The sequence below is a fragment of the Dichotomopilus funicola genome (assembly GCF_033296635.1).
Source record: "Dichotomopilus funicola strain CBS 141.50 unplaced genomic scaffold C8A04scaffold_100, whole genome shotgun sequence".
NCBI lineage: Eukaryota > Fungi > Ascomycota > Sordariomycetes > Sordariales > Chaetomiaceae > Dichotomopilus > Dichotomopilus funicola.
In genome coordinates, this window is record NW_026944121.1 from 68114 (window position 1) to 84687 (window position 16574).

General features: G+C 51.4%; 4 protein-coding genes across 4 annotated transcripts; 1 reads left to right on the forward strand and 3 right to left on the reverse strand.

Annotated features, from left to right (window-relative positions):
- Positions 1 to 493: 493 nt before the first annotated feature.
- On the reverse strand, positions 494 to 1033 carry C8A04DRAFT_40531 (uncharacterized protein; the record flags this gene model as incomplete). The annotated part of the gene is made up of 4 exons (XM_062784979.1): positions 494 to 638; positions 749 to 791; positions 864 to 939; positions 1028 to 1033. The coding sequence occupies 4 exons, from the start codon at positions 1031 to 1033 to the stop codon at positions 494 to 496; spliced, it is 270 nt and encodes an 89-aa protein (XP_062633068.1).
- A 1226-nt stretch (positions 1034 to 2259) lies between these two features.
- C8A04DRAFT_40532 (pyruvate kinase) lies at positions 2260 to 8325 on the forward strand (the record flags this gene model as incomplete). The annotated part of the gene is made up of 8 exons (XM_062784980.1): positions 2260 to 2468; positions 2877 to 3142; positions 3204 to 3556; positions 3622 to 4101; positions 4175 to 4248; positions 5352 to 5353; positions 6335 to 7072; positions 7448 to 8325. The coding sequence occupies 8 exons, from the start codon at positions 2260 to 2262 to the stop codon at positions 8323 to 8325; spliced, it is 3000 nt and encodes a 999-aa protein (XP_062633069.1).
- Positions 8326 to 8586: 261 nt separating this feature from the next.
- C8A04DRAFT_15641 (uncharacterized protein) lies at positions 8587 to 9564 on the reverse strand (the record flags this gene model as incomplete). Its single annotated transcript, XM_062778564.1, has 3 exons — positions 8587 to 9084; positions 9174 to 9202; positions 9264 to 9564. 3 exons carry the CDS (start codon positions 9562 to 9564, stop codon positions 8587 to 8589), a joined length of 828 nt encoding a protein of 275 aa, XP_062633070.1.
- A 5424-nt stretch (positions 9565 to 14988) lies between these two features.
- Positions 14989 to 15530, reverse strand: C8A04DRAFT_32828 (uncharacterized protein; the record flags this gene model as incomplete). Its single annotated transcript, XM_062782228.1, has 2 exons — positions 14989 to 15225; positions 15270 to 15530. The coding sequence occupies 2 exons, from the start codon at positions 15528 to 15530 to the stop codon at positions 14989 to 14991; spliced, it is 498 nt and encodes a 165-aa protein (XP_062633071.1).
- Positions 15531 to 16574: the final 1044 nt, after the last annotated feature.

The window sequence follows — 16574 nt, forward strand, 5'->3', positions numbered from 1 at the left end:
GGTCCTAACAAAACTTGCCCCGGCGATTCCTTGTACCTGCTCGCCGAAGCGAGATACTGACATGTTTCCCTGTGATCCTTGGCGTTGTTTTCCCTGGAAAGATGCTCATTCGATTCAAGGTTGACCGAGATCATGTGGAAATGCGGAGCCCCGGACGGCCTCGGCTAACATCCCTGACGGGCGATCGGAACGACACGGGCTTCCACACAATGAAAACATGGAAAAGCGAAAATTGGTCCTGGTCTGCGCGATAAAATGCTGAACAAGGCATATACAAGAGGTTCTGAGGGAAGAAGGTAATCCAACGAAGTCCGGTCCGAAAACGCCACCCATGATACCACGGAAACGGGATCCAGTCAACGGCCCGGGACAACCCCGTGACCGGGTCGAACGACACAGTCTGCAATCTATCTCGTCTCGTCCGGGGTTGTCCCTATTCCAAATCGAAGGGCCGTGACACGCCCAGCTAAAATTCATACGCTCTGCCCCGTTTCTACCGAGTGCGAGTGAACCACCCGCTGGACCCGGCAATAGCCACCGACTGGTCCATCACCCACTCCCCAACGCCCAAGTACTTGTCCACCCACTTCGACATCTCCTTGTTTTCGCCAGCCATTTTCTCTGTCTTGAAACTGGGCCTTGATGGATCCCCAAAGGAGGGGGCAAACGATCAGCTTCATCGCTCGAGGTTGTTGTCTCATATAGGCCGTCGACTTATCGGCTTCGAAATCGGGACGGATATACTCACGTGAGACCGGTCGAGCGCTTCATTCCTGCGAGGAATGCGGAAACTGTACAGAGAAGTCGTTAGTTTCGCAGCCCTTAACCCGAGTCACATGCTTGAAATTCTGCAGAGCACTTACAGAGGACAGCATCAAAGGCATAATGGGTCAACCTTCCGAGCTTTGACCACAACCCCAAAGTCAGCAAGTCGAGGAGCTAGAGACAAATCTTAGACTCCGAAACGACAGCAGGGCTCCAAGCACGCCCGCGACGAACGAGCACGACCGAGAGGGAAAACACCCACCACCATGTTCGCGGATTTTCGATACGGTTTTCGGGACGAGAGATATCGAGCGATAACGGACGGTCCGAGAGTCGGTATATTGAACTTATAAACCCGAAAGTTACGGCAACCAGTGCGCGACGTGTGACGGAGTGCGTGGTGGCGGCGGTGATGCTTGTTGGTTGCAATCGGGAGACAATGCGGCTCTGGTGGGGAAACCAGCCCGCTGCAACGCGGCAAGCAAGCACAGGACCAAGAGGGGCTGGAGCAAATCCTTGGCGGCACGTGAGGGATCACGGGACCACAAGATCGGACACCCCGAGTCCGTTGAACAACGATTGGCTGTCATCCCCCGAGATCCTTATCGACCCACATGCTAGCGGCTTGAGCCGCAATTGGCTCACATCAACGACTTGGCTCGCCGCTCATCGCCAATACGTCTTACAATGTTTGCGGTACTTTTGAAACCGTTGAGTGGCCGGTTGACGCATTCGTTCGCCAGGTTGAGCATCCATGCGGTGTTGAGATGGCATGGGGGCATGGCTGAAAGATAAGCGCGGGCACCAAAGGCGAACCAAAAAAAGCAATGCGGTACCTGTGCTGAGCAGCTTAGGCCCGCCCGGCCAGATGTACCTGTCAGCCCCGCATTACCTTGCATTTCGTCCTTAGTGGATGTACCGCAACCCCACGCACCCCGCCGAGATGTTGAGAAAGCTTTTGGGAGCTCCCTCTAAAAAAGCGTGGGAGGATTGGCCTTGTCGAGAACTTTTTTCCCGCAGAGAATCCAGGACTTGATTCTCCATCTTCCTCCACACATTTCGGAACTTGCGGGCTTGCGGCGCTATTTTGAGGTGAGTCCCTGTCTCGTTTGCACTTTCACCGTGTTTTGGGAATCTCTCGTCCGTTTGTATAGCGGGGCGTTGGGTCGGGTGTTTCAGTTTTGCATGCCCGCCGCTGCCGGCGGACGAACAGCAGAATGCGCGTTCGCTCTGCTGCTGGGATGAGTTGAAGGAGGCTGCGTGGGATGTCCGGTGGTAACGCTTGTGTTCCCCGATATATCCCTCTTTCCCGAAAACATCTCTCCGGGACACATTGAGTCCCTCAAGCAAGCAGCGCAACCCCCTCCGTAGTCGGAGATTTCTAACGGATCGCCTCAGAAATAAAATCTCAGTAACCCCCCTCCGACCCCAAACCTCGCGCCGCACCTCGGTTTACTCCACCAACTTCCCGCATTCTTTTCCCCGAACTGCACAATGGCGACCGCTTTGGACCATCTCCAGCTCGGCGGCAAGATCGAATGGTTGTCGCAGCTCGACACGGCGTACCAGCCGGAGCGCAACCTGCGCCGAACATCCATCATTTGCACCATTGGTCCCAAGACCAACTCGGTTGAGGCTATCAACAAGCTGCGTGAGGCTGGTCTCAACGTGGTGCGCATGAACTTCTCCCACGGCAGCTACGAGTACCACCGTATGTCTCCCCCAGCACGACACGGACCGCGGTGCCGACGCGATTCGGGGCGACCTCAAACTTGAGGTACATCCGCTATCGTTGTTCGCCCGCGGCCGTATCCACCTATGATCCTCAGGTTGAACGAGCCCCCTTCTAACCTCAATTCTTTTTTACAGAGAGCGTCATCGACAATGCCCGTGAGGCCGAGCGGGTCCAAAAGGGGCGCCAAATCGCCATCGCGCTGGACACCAAGGGACCGGAGATCCGTACTGGTAACACCACGGGCGATGCCGATCTCCCCATCTCGGCCGGCGCCATCATCAACATCACCACCGATGAGAAATATGCCACCGCTTGCAGCACCGAGAACATGTCCGTTTACCACTCTTCCCCTTTCGCGATAATTGGAGCTAACTAGTGTCAGGTATGTCGACTACAAGAACATCACCAAGGTGATTGAACCTGGCCGTATCATCTACGTCGACGACGGTGTATTGGCGTTTGATGTTCTCGAAATCGTGGACGCGCAGAACATCAAGGCGCGGGCGCGGAACAACGGGTTTATCTCGTCCCGCAAGGGCGTCAACCTTCCCAACACAGATGTCGACCTCCCGGCTCTCTCCGAGAAGGACAAGAATGACCTTCGGTTTGGTGTGAAGAACAACGTCGACATGATCTTTGCTTGTGAGTTAGCTCCATCTCAGCCCAGCCATACGTGGAACCATTCTGCTAACCAGTCTGGTAGCTTTCATCCGCAGGGGTCAGGACATCAAGGATATCCGCGAGATTCTTGGAGAGCAGGGCCGCCACATCCAGATCATCGCTAAGATTGAGAACCGCCAGGGTCTGAACAACTTCCCCGAGATTCTCGCCGAGACTGACGGTGTGATGGTTGCCCGTGGTGACCTGGGTATTGAGATTCCCGCCGCTGAGGTGTTCGCGGCCCAGAAGAAGATCATTGCCATGTGCAACATTGCCGGCAAGCCCGTCATCTGCGCCACCCAGATGCTCGAGTCCATGATCAAGAACCCCAGGCCGACCAGGGCTGAGATCAGCGACGTTGGTAACGCCGTTACCGATGGTGCTGACTGTGTCATGGTACGTTTTAACCTAAGAGAAAGGTCGTTTGCGGCAGACCGAAACGCTAACATGCTTAATACCAGCTTTCCGGCGAGACGGCTAAGGGTAGCTACCCCAACGAAGCCGTCCGTGAGATGAGCGAGGCCTGCCTTAAGGCTGAGAACTCGATCCCGTACGTGAGCCATTTCGAGGAGCTTACCACCCTCGCGAGGCGGCCGGTCCCTATTGTGGAGTCGTGCGCCATGGCTTCCGTTCGTGCCTCTCTGGATCTCAACGCTTCGGCTATCTTTGTGCTCTCCACCTCGGGCGAGTCGGCCCGCCTGATCTCCAAGTATCGCCCCGTGTGCCCGATCATCATGATCACTCGCAACCCGTCTTCCTCTCGCTACGGCCACCTCTACCGTGGTGTCTACCCCTTCCTTTTCCCCGAGGCCAAGCCCGACTTCACCAAGGTCAACTGGCAGGAGGATGTCGACCGCCGCATCAAGTGGGGTCTTAGCCACGCCATTGACCTCGGTATTTTGACCGAGGGTGAGACCGTTGTCGTCGTCCAAGGCTGGAAGGTAAGATATCCGAGGCTCCCCAACGAATCGCACGGTTTTTATCGTAACTGAAACTGACGCATAATTGCTATAGGGCGGCATGGGCAACACCAACACTCTGCGGATTGTCAAGGCTGACGTCGAGCACCTCGGCATCGGCCAGCTGGAGTAAGAATTGGGCTGGTTTCGGTGCGGGCTATCGGGCTTACGGGACAATAGCCCTTGCTATCCACGCAGGGAGCGGGAAGCGCCTAGATAACGGCCTTATGCAGTGGATCATTTGACTGATTTAATGGCGTTTTGTTTGCTCCCCTGCACTACGCTGTGCTTAACGCCTGTCTGCCTGCTATCTTTGCTTAGATGCGATTCAGAAGATTTGTCGGATGATTGGCAATGTTGAGAAACTCCTTCAAGGAGCGCGACGTAGCACGGAGTCTTGTGAGATGCTGTGAGCTGAGGGTTAAACAAAATGTACCACAGCTAAATACCGAGGTAGCACTTCTCGAGATACGCACTGATGCTAGATGCGTTCCGTGCGCAAGGCAGTTGTGCTCTGTATCTATGTAAAGCCCTTCCTAGCTAATTCAAAGGATTCCTTTTCTGTCGTGATGAATACTCAGGATTAAGCCTTATCATCGGCGAGACGGCGCAAGAAGCATAGGGTCGGGCACTGCTGGACTTTGGTCATCGTGATATGTTGGATCGCTGCTCTCCCTGAGAAAAGCAGTTACTCGGTTCAAAGTGATATGACGGGGAGGATGTCAACCGAGGCTCTTATATTGCCTTCCACCATCAAATAAGCTGATGTCCGGCGATGCGCGTTGGATGGCCTGATTATGGCGCCGTTTTCGCGTAAATGAACCTTCTCATTGGTGAAAGCGAGAACGAGTACTATACCGATTAAAGAAGAACACTGGCCGAGGTGTTATCTTGCAACATTTTGCTAAGAACTAATTGTATATGATTGGAACTGAAAATGCTGGCTTGGCTGTTGCCGTCTCGCTTTCGCCCCAAACCTGTTATGGAAATGAAACTGCGCTCTTATTATGGCGGATCTTGTGCGTTAATATGCTTCGGTAGTTTTGGAAATTCGGGAATTCCAAACTTTGTCTTCGTAAAGAGCCCCTTGTTGCTGCTTCCGTGCTTTGAGTTGAGGGAACCCCAGTCTTCGTGTAACGCCCCCCTTCGTTACCTACTGATGCATGGCAACGGTGTTGCGGTGGAGACGATAGTATGCCTGCTCAGTATAATTTGGCATATTGAGGGTCTAGGTGTAACCGTCTATATACTCGCGACTGAGCTGCTCCATACAATCATCCACATGATCTGGCTTGCGAAGCTTCTCGACCTGGAGAAATGGAGTGTTGGTTTTTGGGCCACGGTTCATCTATGAGGAGGTGCGGCACACGACCACCGATTTACTAGCTTATAATGATCAGGCAACCGAGTGTGATCCATGGCCGAGGAGATCACAGCGAGGCGATACACGAAAGGCTGCCTCAGAAGAACACCGTGGCCGAACCATGCCCATCAAACATGTTCTTGGGACCCTTACTCTTCGGAATCAGGGTTCTACATACACTGTAACTTGCTGGCCTGAGTCGCGCAACGAAATCTAGTAAGAGGTTGTAAAAAGACTTTGTGGACATGAACTTAAATAACAATTTCTGTTTCGAAAACATGGTATTTTATTATTATTGTTTAAATATACTTTTTGAGCGCCCAATCCGTACCATGAAATGGGTTTCCTCTTTAAGTCGGCCTTGGTAGACACCATCACATCCTTCACAGGAGTCGGTATATTACCCTGGCAGCCTGGACTGACTGGGCACATCGATTCGTAAATATGTTGCAGCTTCAAGGTCCCATGTCGCGGTCACTTTTCGGGGTTTCGGTAATGTGGGGCGAGAAGCTGCATTTTGACCAATAATATCTCTGCGATTAGCGACCGTTATCTTCCAGCTGCCCACATGCCAGCGGCATGTGTTGTGAATAGGGCTGACAGTGACCTCAGCTTCCAGGGTGTCCTTGGCTCCATCTTGAGTACAACTCTGGACCTGAACACTTCTTTCGCGTGGTGCACCTCAATTTCAGCTTCTCACCCAGCTCCACGCGTTCCTACCTTCGCTGTAAAGCTCCCACTTGACTCTGGAAACGGTCGCAGTTCGGATCCGCTGGCTGCCCTGAAAGCCCCTTGGCTTGACAACCACCAAGAGTGTCTCGACTGCTGGACGGTTCTGTGTCGCCGTCGCAGTCATGTCTAAATCATCTTACCTACCACGATTAGGGTTCTCTCGTGGAGACGACCACATCCTTCCGCTACACCATCGAACGAGTCCCCCGATCCGAAAGAAGCCGAGCGAATATGCCCTAACCGACCTTTCACCGCAGCCCGACGAGTCTACTGCTCCCTCGGCTAGAAACAGTCACAAGCGTAGCCCTTCGCCATCCGCAAGATACCGAGCTGGACCGGGCAGCGACCTAGGGCAACACAAGCCAAAAACACAACGGGTCCTCTTCGCAGGTCCACCCCCACCAATTGCCAGTTCACAGATGCTATACCGCGACGAGGAGGAGAGGGTCACGTACCCCGCGGCATCGAGCCACAACGGGGCATCTTCCCTGGCCCAAAACATTGGCAGCGTTCTTTTTGATCGCAATCCAACCTCACCCAACCGCCGCCGGTCCAGAGACCATGACCCGGAACAACAGGCGATCTGGCTCAACTTACAACGTCGCGAACAAGCCCTCCAAAAAGACCTACAGCGCCTCCTCGACGCCCAGTCCGTTGGGCTGGCTGCAAACCTCGACCCAACCATCGAACAAACCCCCTCTGAAACGAGCGACGTCACAACGCGAAGCGCCACTCCAACGAGCACTAGCACATTCCGCACCGATCGCTCCCGACGACATGTTGCATTTGCGACTAGCACCACTTCCTCGGGCACGATCGTACCGGTCCGCCAACCGCGATCTAAGCCACTCTCGCTCCGTGCCGCCCGCGCCAGCCTTGCACGCAGCATCACCCTCCTCGCAGACTTAAAATCCGAAGAAGACAGCCAGTTGTCCGTTGCGCTAGCAGCCCGCCAACAAGCCCTCACACAACTCGAACGGTGGGCGGCCCGGCGAGATAATCTTTCGGAAGGTCTTCGCCAAGCCGAAACTGGCGACGCCGATGAGCCACTCAACAAGGAGCTTCGCGAGCTGGAGGCGGAGCAGGGCATGGTATCGGGGGAGATTGCAGATCTAGAGACGCGGTTGGCAGAGTTGAAGCGGAAAAAGAGATGGTTGGATGGGCGGATTCGGGAAGTCAGCAGCGAGAAGGAGGCTGGGTTGAGCGGCTATCGCGGGGCCCTGCGTGAGGTAGAGGGCAAGCTGGGTGGATTGCTGGAGAAGCCCGGGGTGAAGCCTTTAGATGCGGAGTTCTTTGCACATGTTGGGAGCGAATCCCCTGGCGGTGTGGAGTTTATCAAGTTACGACCAGAGCGGCGGACGGTGGAGATGGCGAGGGACTGGTGGGAAGGGGAATCGCGTCTTCTAGAGAAGAGGAGGCAGGAAGTAGAAAAGGAGAGAGCAGCGCTGGAGGAAGGCGTAGCAGTGTGGAAGGACGCCGTGGCGCTTGTGTCGGGCTTCGAAACGGACCTGCGAAAGGAGATAGATGGTGACGCCGATGAAACGGCTTCCAAAGGGAAGGGACGGGAAGGCGAGACGGTGTCCGAGGCAGATCTCACACACACGATGCGTGCTCAACTCGACAAGATGCGAGCGGTTATGGACGGTCTCGGAGAACGACTACACGTTGCCGAAGAGCACGGATGGAATCTCCTGATATGCGCGATCGGCGCTGAACTGGAAGCCTTCCGGCAAGCTAAGGACATGCTCCGAGACGCGTTACGCGGCTCAGGCGTAGACGTCGAAAGCGATGATGATGAAGACCATCGTCGCGGCGACTCGACGCCACACGCCGATCGATCTGCCATATTGCGAGACTCGAGTCACCTACGCATGGACAAGGCCGAACCCAGTGGTGGTGGTCGGTTAGTCGACGTTCATGATGAGCGGGCGCCGGAGAGGCCGGCCTCAGAGAGCGACAACGAAGTACCCCCTGACTTGCTTGTTGCACCGGAGGAGGAGCGGGAGTTGTCGAGTCCGGCTCTGAGCAGGGAGAGCAGTAATGACGTGCCGTCGGAGTTTCTGAGAGAGCATAGCCCGCAGAGGGGGTATGGTGGGTTTGGGGTGCCGTAAGACATGGGTGTAATGAGGTTATGAGGTCGATATCGACCACACAACGGACGCGATGAGTTTTATGACGAATTATGCAGCCAGGTTTCTAGCGTTTTTATACCCCATATTAAAATAATAATACAGTCTTGACTTGTGTTACCATCTCCCAGTGCTATTTGCATTCGAGGCACTAGCATAAGTAAACAATGCGGACCCATATAACTGGCTGTCCTGTTCACCCAAAACTTCCTCCTTTGAGGTTGGTTATACGTGAAAATCATATCAGGCACACTTCTCACCCTCCACAGCATTCACCCCTTCGTCAACAGCCTTCTTCACCGCACTCTCAACCTCTTCCTCTCCATCCAACAAATCCAACCAAGTATTCTTGACCCCCTCACTCGCTAACAACACATCCGCTACCCGCGCCACCGCCTCCCGGCTTATCTTACCCTTGGACGACGCCGTCCGGCCCAACTCCACCTTGCCCGCCGGCTCATCCGACAACGACCCCGGACGCAAAGAGATCCCTACAAACGAGGGCCCCGATGTTTTGGATACACTGTATAGAAGCTCGTCAACGGCGAGCTTGGCGGCGTAGTAGACCGGAAAGACCTCGTGGTTGATATTGTCGGTCCCTTTCCAGTCGTAGTCGGACCACCAAGCGGGTTTGGTGTAGCGCGAGCCCAGATGGGAGACGTGTAAGAAACGGGTGATTTTCGGGGCTTCTGCGGCCGCGAGGACGAAGTTGCTGGCGGCTATTTTGTCGATGGCGTTGGTCTAGGGGAAACGGGGATTATTGTTGGTTACTGGATTAGTTCACGAGGGGGAGGAGGGGGACCCCGGGGGAGGGGAGGGGGGTAGGTTACGTTTTGGGCTCCGCCTTTCCCACCGGCACCTGTTTGGGTTGGTCAATATCGTCTTCTATAGAATAACAACCACCAAAAACGGAGACTCACCAGCACTCCAAACAACATAATCGACGTCTCTTTCCTTCCCAGCACGTTCAATCACCTCCCTTGCGTCCTCTTGAGTCTTGACTTCTGCTAGACTATGCACGAGCACCTGTAGCTTCCCAACTACACCCTCATCCTCAGGCTGAACACGTTCAAGAACCTCTCTAACGGTAGAGGACTGGTCATCCGTGCGAATAACGCTGGTCACGTCCCAGCCGCGACGGAGGAGCAGTGGGGTTAGGAGTTGGGCGATTTTGCCGTGGCCGCCCAGGAGAAGTACGTGCTTGAGCGAGGCGGAACTCATGGTGAAGGTATTGTAGATGTCAGTGGGCCTGAGCAGCTAAAGTCTTTGGAAGGGATGTGGTTGGAACTGCAGAGAGGGCCGTTAGTGTTGGGTAAATAAAAGAAGCTGACGGTCAAAGTTTGGAGTCTGCGAAGAGCTATGAGAGGGACCACAACTTAGAAGCGAGGGACCAGACATGCAACTAAGTATCTTATGAGCATGTTGTGGAACAGATGAGGTGCGATGGAGGGTTGGTCATTGGGCAGGTTTGATGTCATCATGCCCTGTCCAACGATCGATCGCCAAAAACGGGAATGGCGGGGTTACGCTGATCGTTGATCGGCCCAGCTGGCATCGGGCGTTTCCCTTGGCGTCGGTGATTCCGCCTGACGGCTAGGAGGGCTCAGGGGGGTTAACCCTTTTAGGTTCGGAATTCACGGCGCAGCAGAGAGCAATTCAGTGCAATGTTGTTCACTCACTAACTAACATAGCTGCCCTTGCACCATGGCGTCCTAACAAGGACGCCATGGGGGGCAGGGAAGGCAACGAGGAGACTGGCGGACTCGCCCATTTCAAACTTAGTTGCTGCCCGCTCTGGTGGCCTCGCTGGAGAATCAGCGATTCCAATAAGAGCGTGCCTTTTAGATTCCCTCTCACTCCTCGCTTCCTCCCTTCGCCCATTCACTTGCCGCCAACTCCGCCGTGTTGGGCTCACTCGCGTGTCGGGCTCACTCGCTGCGTCGGGTTTCCTCAATGCGTCAGTCTTTGCATTCGGCATCGGTCCGCCGGCATGTCTCACGAGTACCAGTGCCGTGATGCCCCTCATGGCCATTTTCGGGTCTCACCCCCGGAGCTAGAGGAGCTGAATGGTATTTCCGGGGCGCTCGGCTCAACTTGACTGCTCCTCAGAGCCCCCGATTACATCACGATGCTTTAAACTGTGGGTTGACTAGAGGTAGGGTGAAGTCGAGCCTGGTGAGAAACTGCACAAGAAGCCAAGCAATTGATCTCCCAAAGTGTTGGGAACCCCCACCTTCCTGATTGGGCATTTGACCTCCTTCTAAGTCACAAGGATGCCCTTCGCAGTGATGCGGCGGCCGACCTACATATGTAGTAAACACGCGTTTGACGCTTGGAGATCTTATCATCTGGTTGCTCTATTCCTCGTACGCTCTCACAACGCAACCAAATGTCGGTCAGTTTGGTCGGTCAGTCCGATCCTGCTGGGAGAAACTCGTTAAGAATCGCATGTGTGCGCACACACGCACCTGAGTTTTTCCCTGACATTTCGTGACCGACCTAGCCACCACCCACAACAAAACAAAGTCCCGACCAACCGTACAAAGTACACCCTACCAAACCTACTCCCATAAAACTAGGTGTAATGTTTCATTTCTTGCCTAGTTCCTGAAACCACATTTCTGTATTCGATAAACATGGAGCAAGGGAATGAAGAACAAATAACAGAAATGCTGCTGTATAAAAATTGAAAACGATAAAAGGTTCAAAAAAAGTGAAACGAACAGGACTCAAAAAAGAGAGCTGTGGTCAGCCGCGCTGCCCAGGGGACCCATTTCACCCTGGGGGGTGACCGACAAGGTACACAGCGAGACAGCTTAACCACTACGCTACCAGCAGGTGCGATCATCGTGATTTCTTCGATGTTGGAAACTGTGCTTGTGCAGCTTCCTTATATACCCCGCCCGCCGTCAGCCCCCATTAATTACCCGCTGTAATTACCCCCCATTTCCTCTTTTCATCTAGTCTGACTTTGCACACCGGGACTGCCTGGCATGTAGATAAGCTCCTCGGGTCGCATCTAGATGGAATTCGGCATCTTTGGGCGCCAGAGTCGCTGTAATTTTCAGTTTAGGAGTTGTGAGGATCAAGGACGTTGAAGCCGTAGGGGGGAAACGAGACACGGGCGGCTTAATTATAACGCTAGGGTTCCGCGCAAGTAAGTTCTAAATACAAAGTCAATTACCCGGCATTTTGAGACATGTTGCCTAACCATATCCCATGACCCAACCTCCTAACATATTCTGACCCTAGACAAACGCGACTATTGTTCTCCTCGCTTCCATTGCCGCTTCTCTGCTACCAACTTATTCTGTGGCCAAGATACCCGACAATGTCAGCTAACAGTACAGGGAGGAAAGGAAAGAGTCCGAACTCACCTTCTTGGGTGGCTTGATCGAATTCCGGCAGGTATGCGTGCAAAACGTATTAGCGAGAGAGCAAATACAATGTAGAAGAAGAGGACGATACTCACTCTTGGATACACCCTGAAACACAGTCAGGATCCGGACAGTGAACCAAAGTTGGTTAGGTCGAATGCCCAAGACTGTGACAGAAGTACGGGGAGAACCCACCGATGACTGTTGGACTTGTGAACGGGATAATGTTAGAGAACATTCCGCCGAGGTAGATAACGGCCAATTGAGCGGGAGACTAACCCTAAGAAAAAAGCAACTCGCCGACCACTCGTAATATTGAGCGTTAAGGAAGAGGCAGTGTTAGACCAAGGGTCAGAAGGTAACGAAGTAATAACAGGAAACACTCACTGTTTAGGATATCCAAAGAACACCTAGCCCCGACAATAGCTAAGAAATGCTAGCTGACCAAGGTCAAGAACTAACAAAGGTCGGGGAAGGTATTACTTGCCTCTTGTAGAACCAGAGAGAAAAGAAGAGAGGAAAAGAGAAAATAAAACGGTATTGTCAAGTTGGCGAGCAGAGGCTTATTAGCGCTGTAAGCAGAAAGAAGGAATAAGGGAAATTGCTTACCGTTTCTATAGAAAACGAAAGGAAAATAAACCAAGAAGATAGAGAGGGCGAAACGGAACCATCGTTTCAGAGCGAACAAACGCATTAGACAGCCGACTAGAGACAAGGTAAGGCGGGAGTAGGGATACATACCGGTGCTGGGGGAAACAAAAGCTAAAAATCGAAGAAAAGAGAGAAAAGGAAAGCCATCATCGTATTGGTGAGGAGAAACAGGTTAGACTAGCCACATCACCAAAAGCAATAAAATCTGCGAGAGGGAGGAAACCGTACTTGTTCGATGGAGAGCAAAAGGACGATGAGAGGTAAATAATGAGTTAGTAATCGATCATTTTGATCGTTTTGATACGCAAAAGCATGTTAGCTAACTCGTCAAAAACAACGAATAGGCAAGGAAAACTACATACCGTTTTAGGGAAGCCAAAAGGTAATAACAAAGAGCAGAGGAAATGAATCATCGTGTTTGAGCAGCTGGTTAGACTTGTGACCAAAAACAACAAACAAAGGGGTAAAGGAAACCACGTACCGGTGTCTGTAGCTCGGAATATATCCCGACGGAATCCAGGGGAACGAAAAATGGTTAGACGAATGAGAGAGACACGATGTAAGGGAAATGTAACGTAAGACTTACTTGGGAGATATCTGGCAACAAGCTCGTAGGATATATGGAAACCCATGTGTTAGCAATGAACAGATTTGTCAACTTAAAGGTATTGGGAAGACTTACCACTTTATTCTGGTTATGAAAACCATCGTAATGACCGAAGTTAAGAAATAGTTAGCAGGAAGAAGCCAGTGCAAAGATGTGAGGGAACTTACCGCCCAATCCGGGCGTCTGGATCGGGCCTGAGTTGCGATTGTATCGGGTGTTGTTGCCGGTACCGGTCGGTAGAAGAGCTACCCCGTGTGACAAGGAAAGCGATGCAGAGCCGGTGGCCACCGACACCATTTCCCCGTCACACGGTAAGGTTAGCAAAAAGTACTCTAGGCTTGGGGAGGGTTAGGGCGTACCTGGTCTCAGGGTATGTGCTATCGGCAAATGGCAGATATGATGAAGAGATGAATGGAAACGTGAAAAAGATGTGCCAGGTGTTGGAGATAACAAAGATAGCAAATATGGCAGAGATGTCAGTGGTCATAAGATGGAAAAGATGGTACAGATGTTAAAGATGAAGAGATAATTGGATAATTATGAAGAAGATGTGTTAAATGTCAGAGATTGTAAATATAACAAATATAGCAGAGATGTCACGGGTCAAAAGATGGTAGAGATGGTAGAGTTGCCAAAGACGGAGATATAATTGGAATGTGAAGAAAATATACGAGATATTGGAGATGTTAGAGATGGCAAAGCTGACCGAAATATTCGAGATATCAGAGATGATAAATATAGTAAACATAGTAGAGATGGCACAGATGGTAAAAGTGGTGGAGATGCCAGGGGTTCAAGAATGGAAATTATAGTAGGGATCGCAAAGGTTAAGGAGATAGTAACGATGAAGAAGATGGTAGAGATGGCGAAGGAATCAGAGATGTGATAGATGTAAGGGATGGAAAAGATGGTACAGGTTTTGAAGATAGCAAGATATTCCAAATATCAGAGGTAGTATAAATGGTAGAGATGTGAAAGATAGAAAAGACAGCAGAAATTGCGAAGAGGGTAGAAATGTCAGAGGATGTCAGAGGTGGCAGAAATAGCAGAGATGGTCGAAATGTTAGAGATAGCCGAGATAATAGAGATATTCAAGATCTTAGAGATGGCAAAGGTGGTGGAGATTATAGAGATGGTAAAGATGGTGGACATGTTCGAGATGTTAGAGATGTCAAGGGCCAAAGATGGCAAAGATGGAAAATATAGCAAGGTAGATATGGTAGAGATGGTCAAGATGGTCAAGATGGTAAAGATGGAGGAGATAGAATAGATGTCAAGGGTCAGGGAAAGGGGGGGTGGTGGGAAAGGTAAAGATGGCACTAAATAAGGGAAGATCACGAAAAGGATGTCAATAAATGGGTTGCTCCTATATTGCTTGAAATAGATGTCACGATAAATGTTTAAGAGGTGAATTAACTTCTGATCTGTCAGATAAATGCCCAAAGGCACCGGTAAATAGTAATAAATATCCAAGATGTCAGTTCATTGTAGTAAGATAGCGGTAGATGGTGAAATATTGTAGTCAAGTGGTATAAATAGGATTGTAATAAGTCCGACATAAGGCAGCTAGATGGTTGAGAAGTGTGAGCAGCCTGGTCGAGCTGACTGGAGATGCCCGAGATGACGTCGTTAGTAGGTGGCGGCCGACATAAGATATAAATAGCGCCTGAGATTACCAAGACGGCCACTAACGCCGCCCGCCCTTACGACCACCGAAGTGGGAGGAGGGCGACGCCCTGGCCAGGGGGGGAACGTCCCTAGCCAGGGGAGCAAAGCAAAAAGCCAAAACGCCAAACGCCAAAACGCCTGAAAGCCAAAAGCCAAGAAGCCAAGAAGCCAAAAACTCCAAAATGCCAGAACGCCTGAAAGCAAACGCTAGAAAAACACAAAAAAGACAACGCTAATAAAAACACAAGAAAGCCAAACGCTGGTAAGCCAAAAACGCCAGAAAGCCAGAACGCCAAAAGACAAACCCCCAAACAAAGGAAACGAACGAAGGAAAAGAACCACTCACCTCATCCTCCTCTTCCTCTCCATCCACCAGGGACGCACCGGCTCCCCCGACGCCAGGCAGTGCACCTCCGGCGCAGACCGCACGCGCCGGCGTTGCGCCGGAGACGACGACTGCCGGCCGTCGTTGTCGTCGACGGGGGGCCGGCGCTCCTCGTCGTCGTTGTTGTCGACGTCCTCGGGGACGTCGAACCGGACCCGAAGGCCCGGGCGACGAGGGACACCCGCCGGGGTGGACTTGAAGCAGCCGCGGGGTTAGCCGCGGCGGCGGCGAGAACCACCACGAGGGTGGCGGCGGCGGCGGTGGCCACGATGGCGGTGGCGGCCGCGGGGAGGGGAGAGAAAAAGAACGGAAGGGGCCAGAAGAGAGCGGAGGTCGTGCGAACACCACAAAGAGCGAAGGTGGGAAATTTGCCAAAGGCAAAACGAAAGACGAGCGGGGGGGAGCGAATGTAGGCGCCAGTGGGCGCAAGAACGAATGTCAAGTTGACAAAAGTGGCAGTGTAAAAACTTGTAAGCGAGTGCGACAGCTGGCCGAGCATTTTTGTGAACTTGGAGAGAAAAGAGAGAAAGGGAAGGGAAAGATGGGGGGAAAGTTGCCCCTATTTATGCTCCTCCAGAAAGGCCAGAGACAGGGGCAATCAGCTCACTCTCAGGCCTATACAGATTGCATACAGAATGTAGAATATTCTCGAGGAAGAAATAAGTGGAAGACATATGTAAGAACATGGACTCTTGTTATCGTTGGAGTCATGCTAAGCTGCATGCAAGAGTGGAAGTCGGTGCGTATAAGTCAAATGTATAGGCGTGGAGTGAGTCGTGTCATTTTCACGGACTGGGTCACGATATTATTCCAGATGGGCTCAAAAACCTTCTTCTGAAGTGTGTCAGAAGAAGATAGAAAGCAGTTAGTCAACAGCTTTGCATTGATTGTATCGTGCTCGGTCGGTGTCCTGCCAGGGAAGATATCCCATTTTGTTCCACAGTTGGTCTTATTTCACTGCTAATGGCGGGATACTACGACCGTTAAAAATGTTTATTGCAAAGGCAGTTGGGGGCAAAAAAAGGTTGCTAAAATGTAGTAATGTATGCGGTAGTATTGAAGAGCAGGTCATTTTCTAAATCTGGCGCATGGAATTAGTTGCTTGAGAGGAATATTATTTAAAAGTGATCTCGATTAATTAGTAAATCGGTTTACAGGATGGTTAAATATCCCTGGAAAACAGAATACCCTTTTATAAACTCATCCTCTAATTATTTTTGGCTTCCCTAAATAACAGTTTTAACTTGTTCCTTGAGAATCGAAAAATAAAAGCAGTTCAGCTTGTGAATACTTTTTTTTTTTTTAAAAAAAAAAGTGACAGGTGTTGTATTTCAAAATATAATTAACTAACAATTTAGAAAAACAAAACACATTGAGTTTATAATATTTTTATTTTGTAAACATTCAAAAGTCATTACAACAGCAAAAGTAATATCACAGTCCAGTTTCAAATAATTAACTGTTTGGCATATGTGGTTATTAGACTTTGTGTGAGGAACTGGCCCTATGGCGGAATGCAGATAGGCGTTTATTATGTTATTGA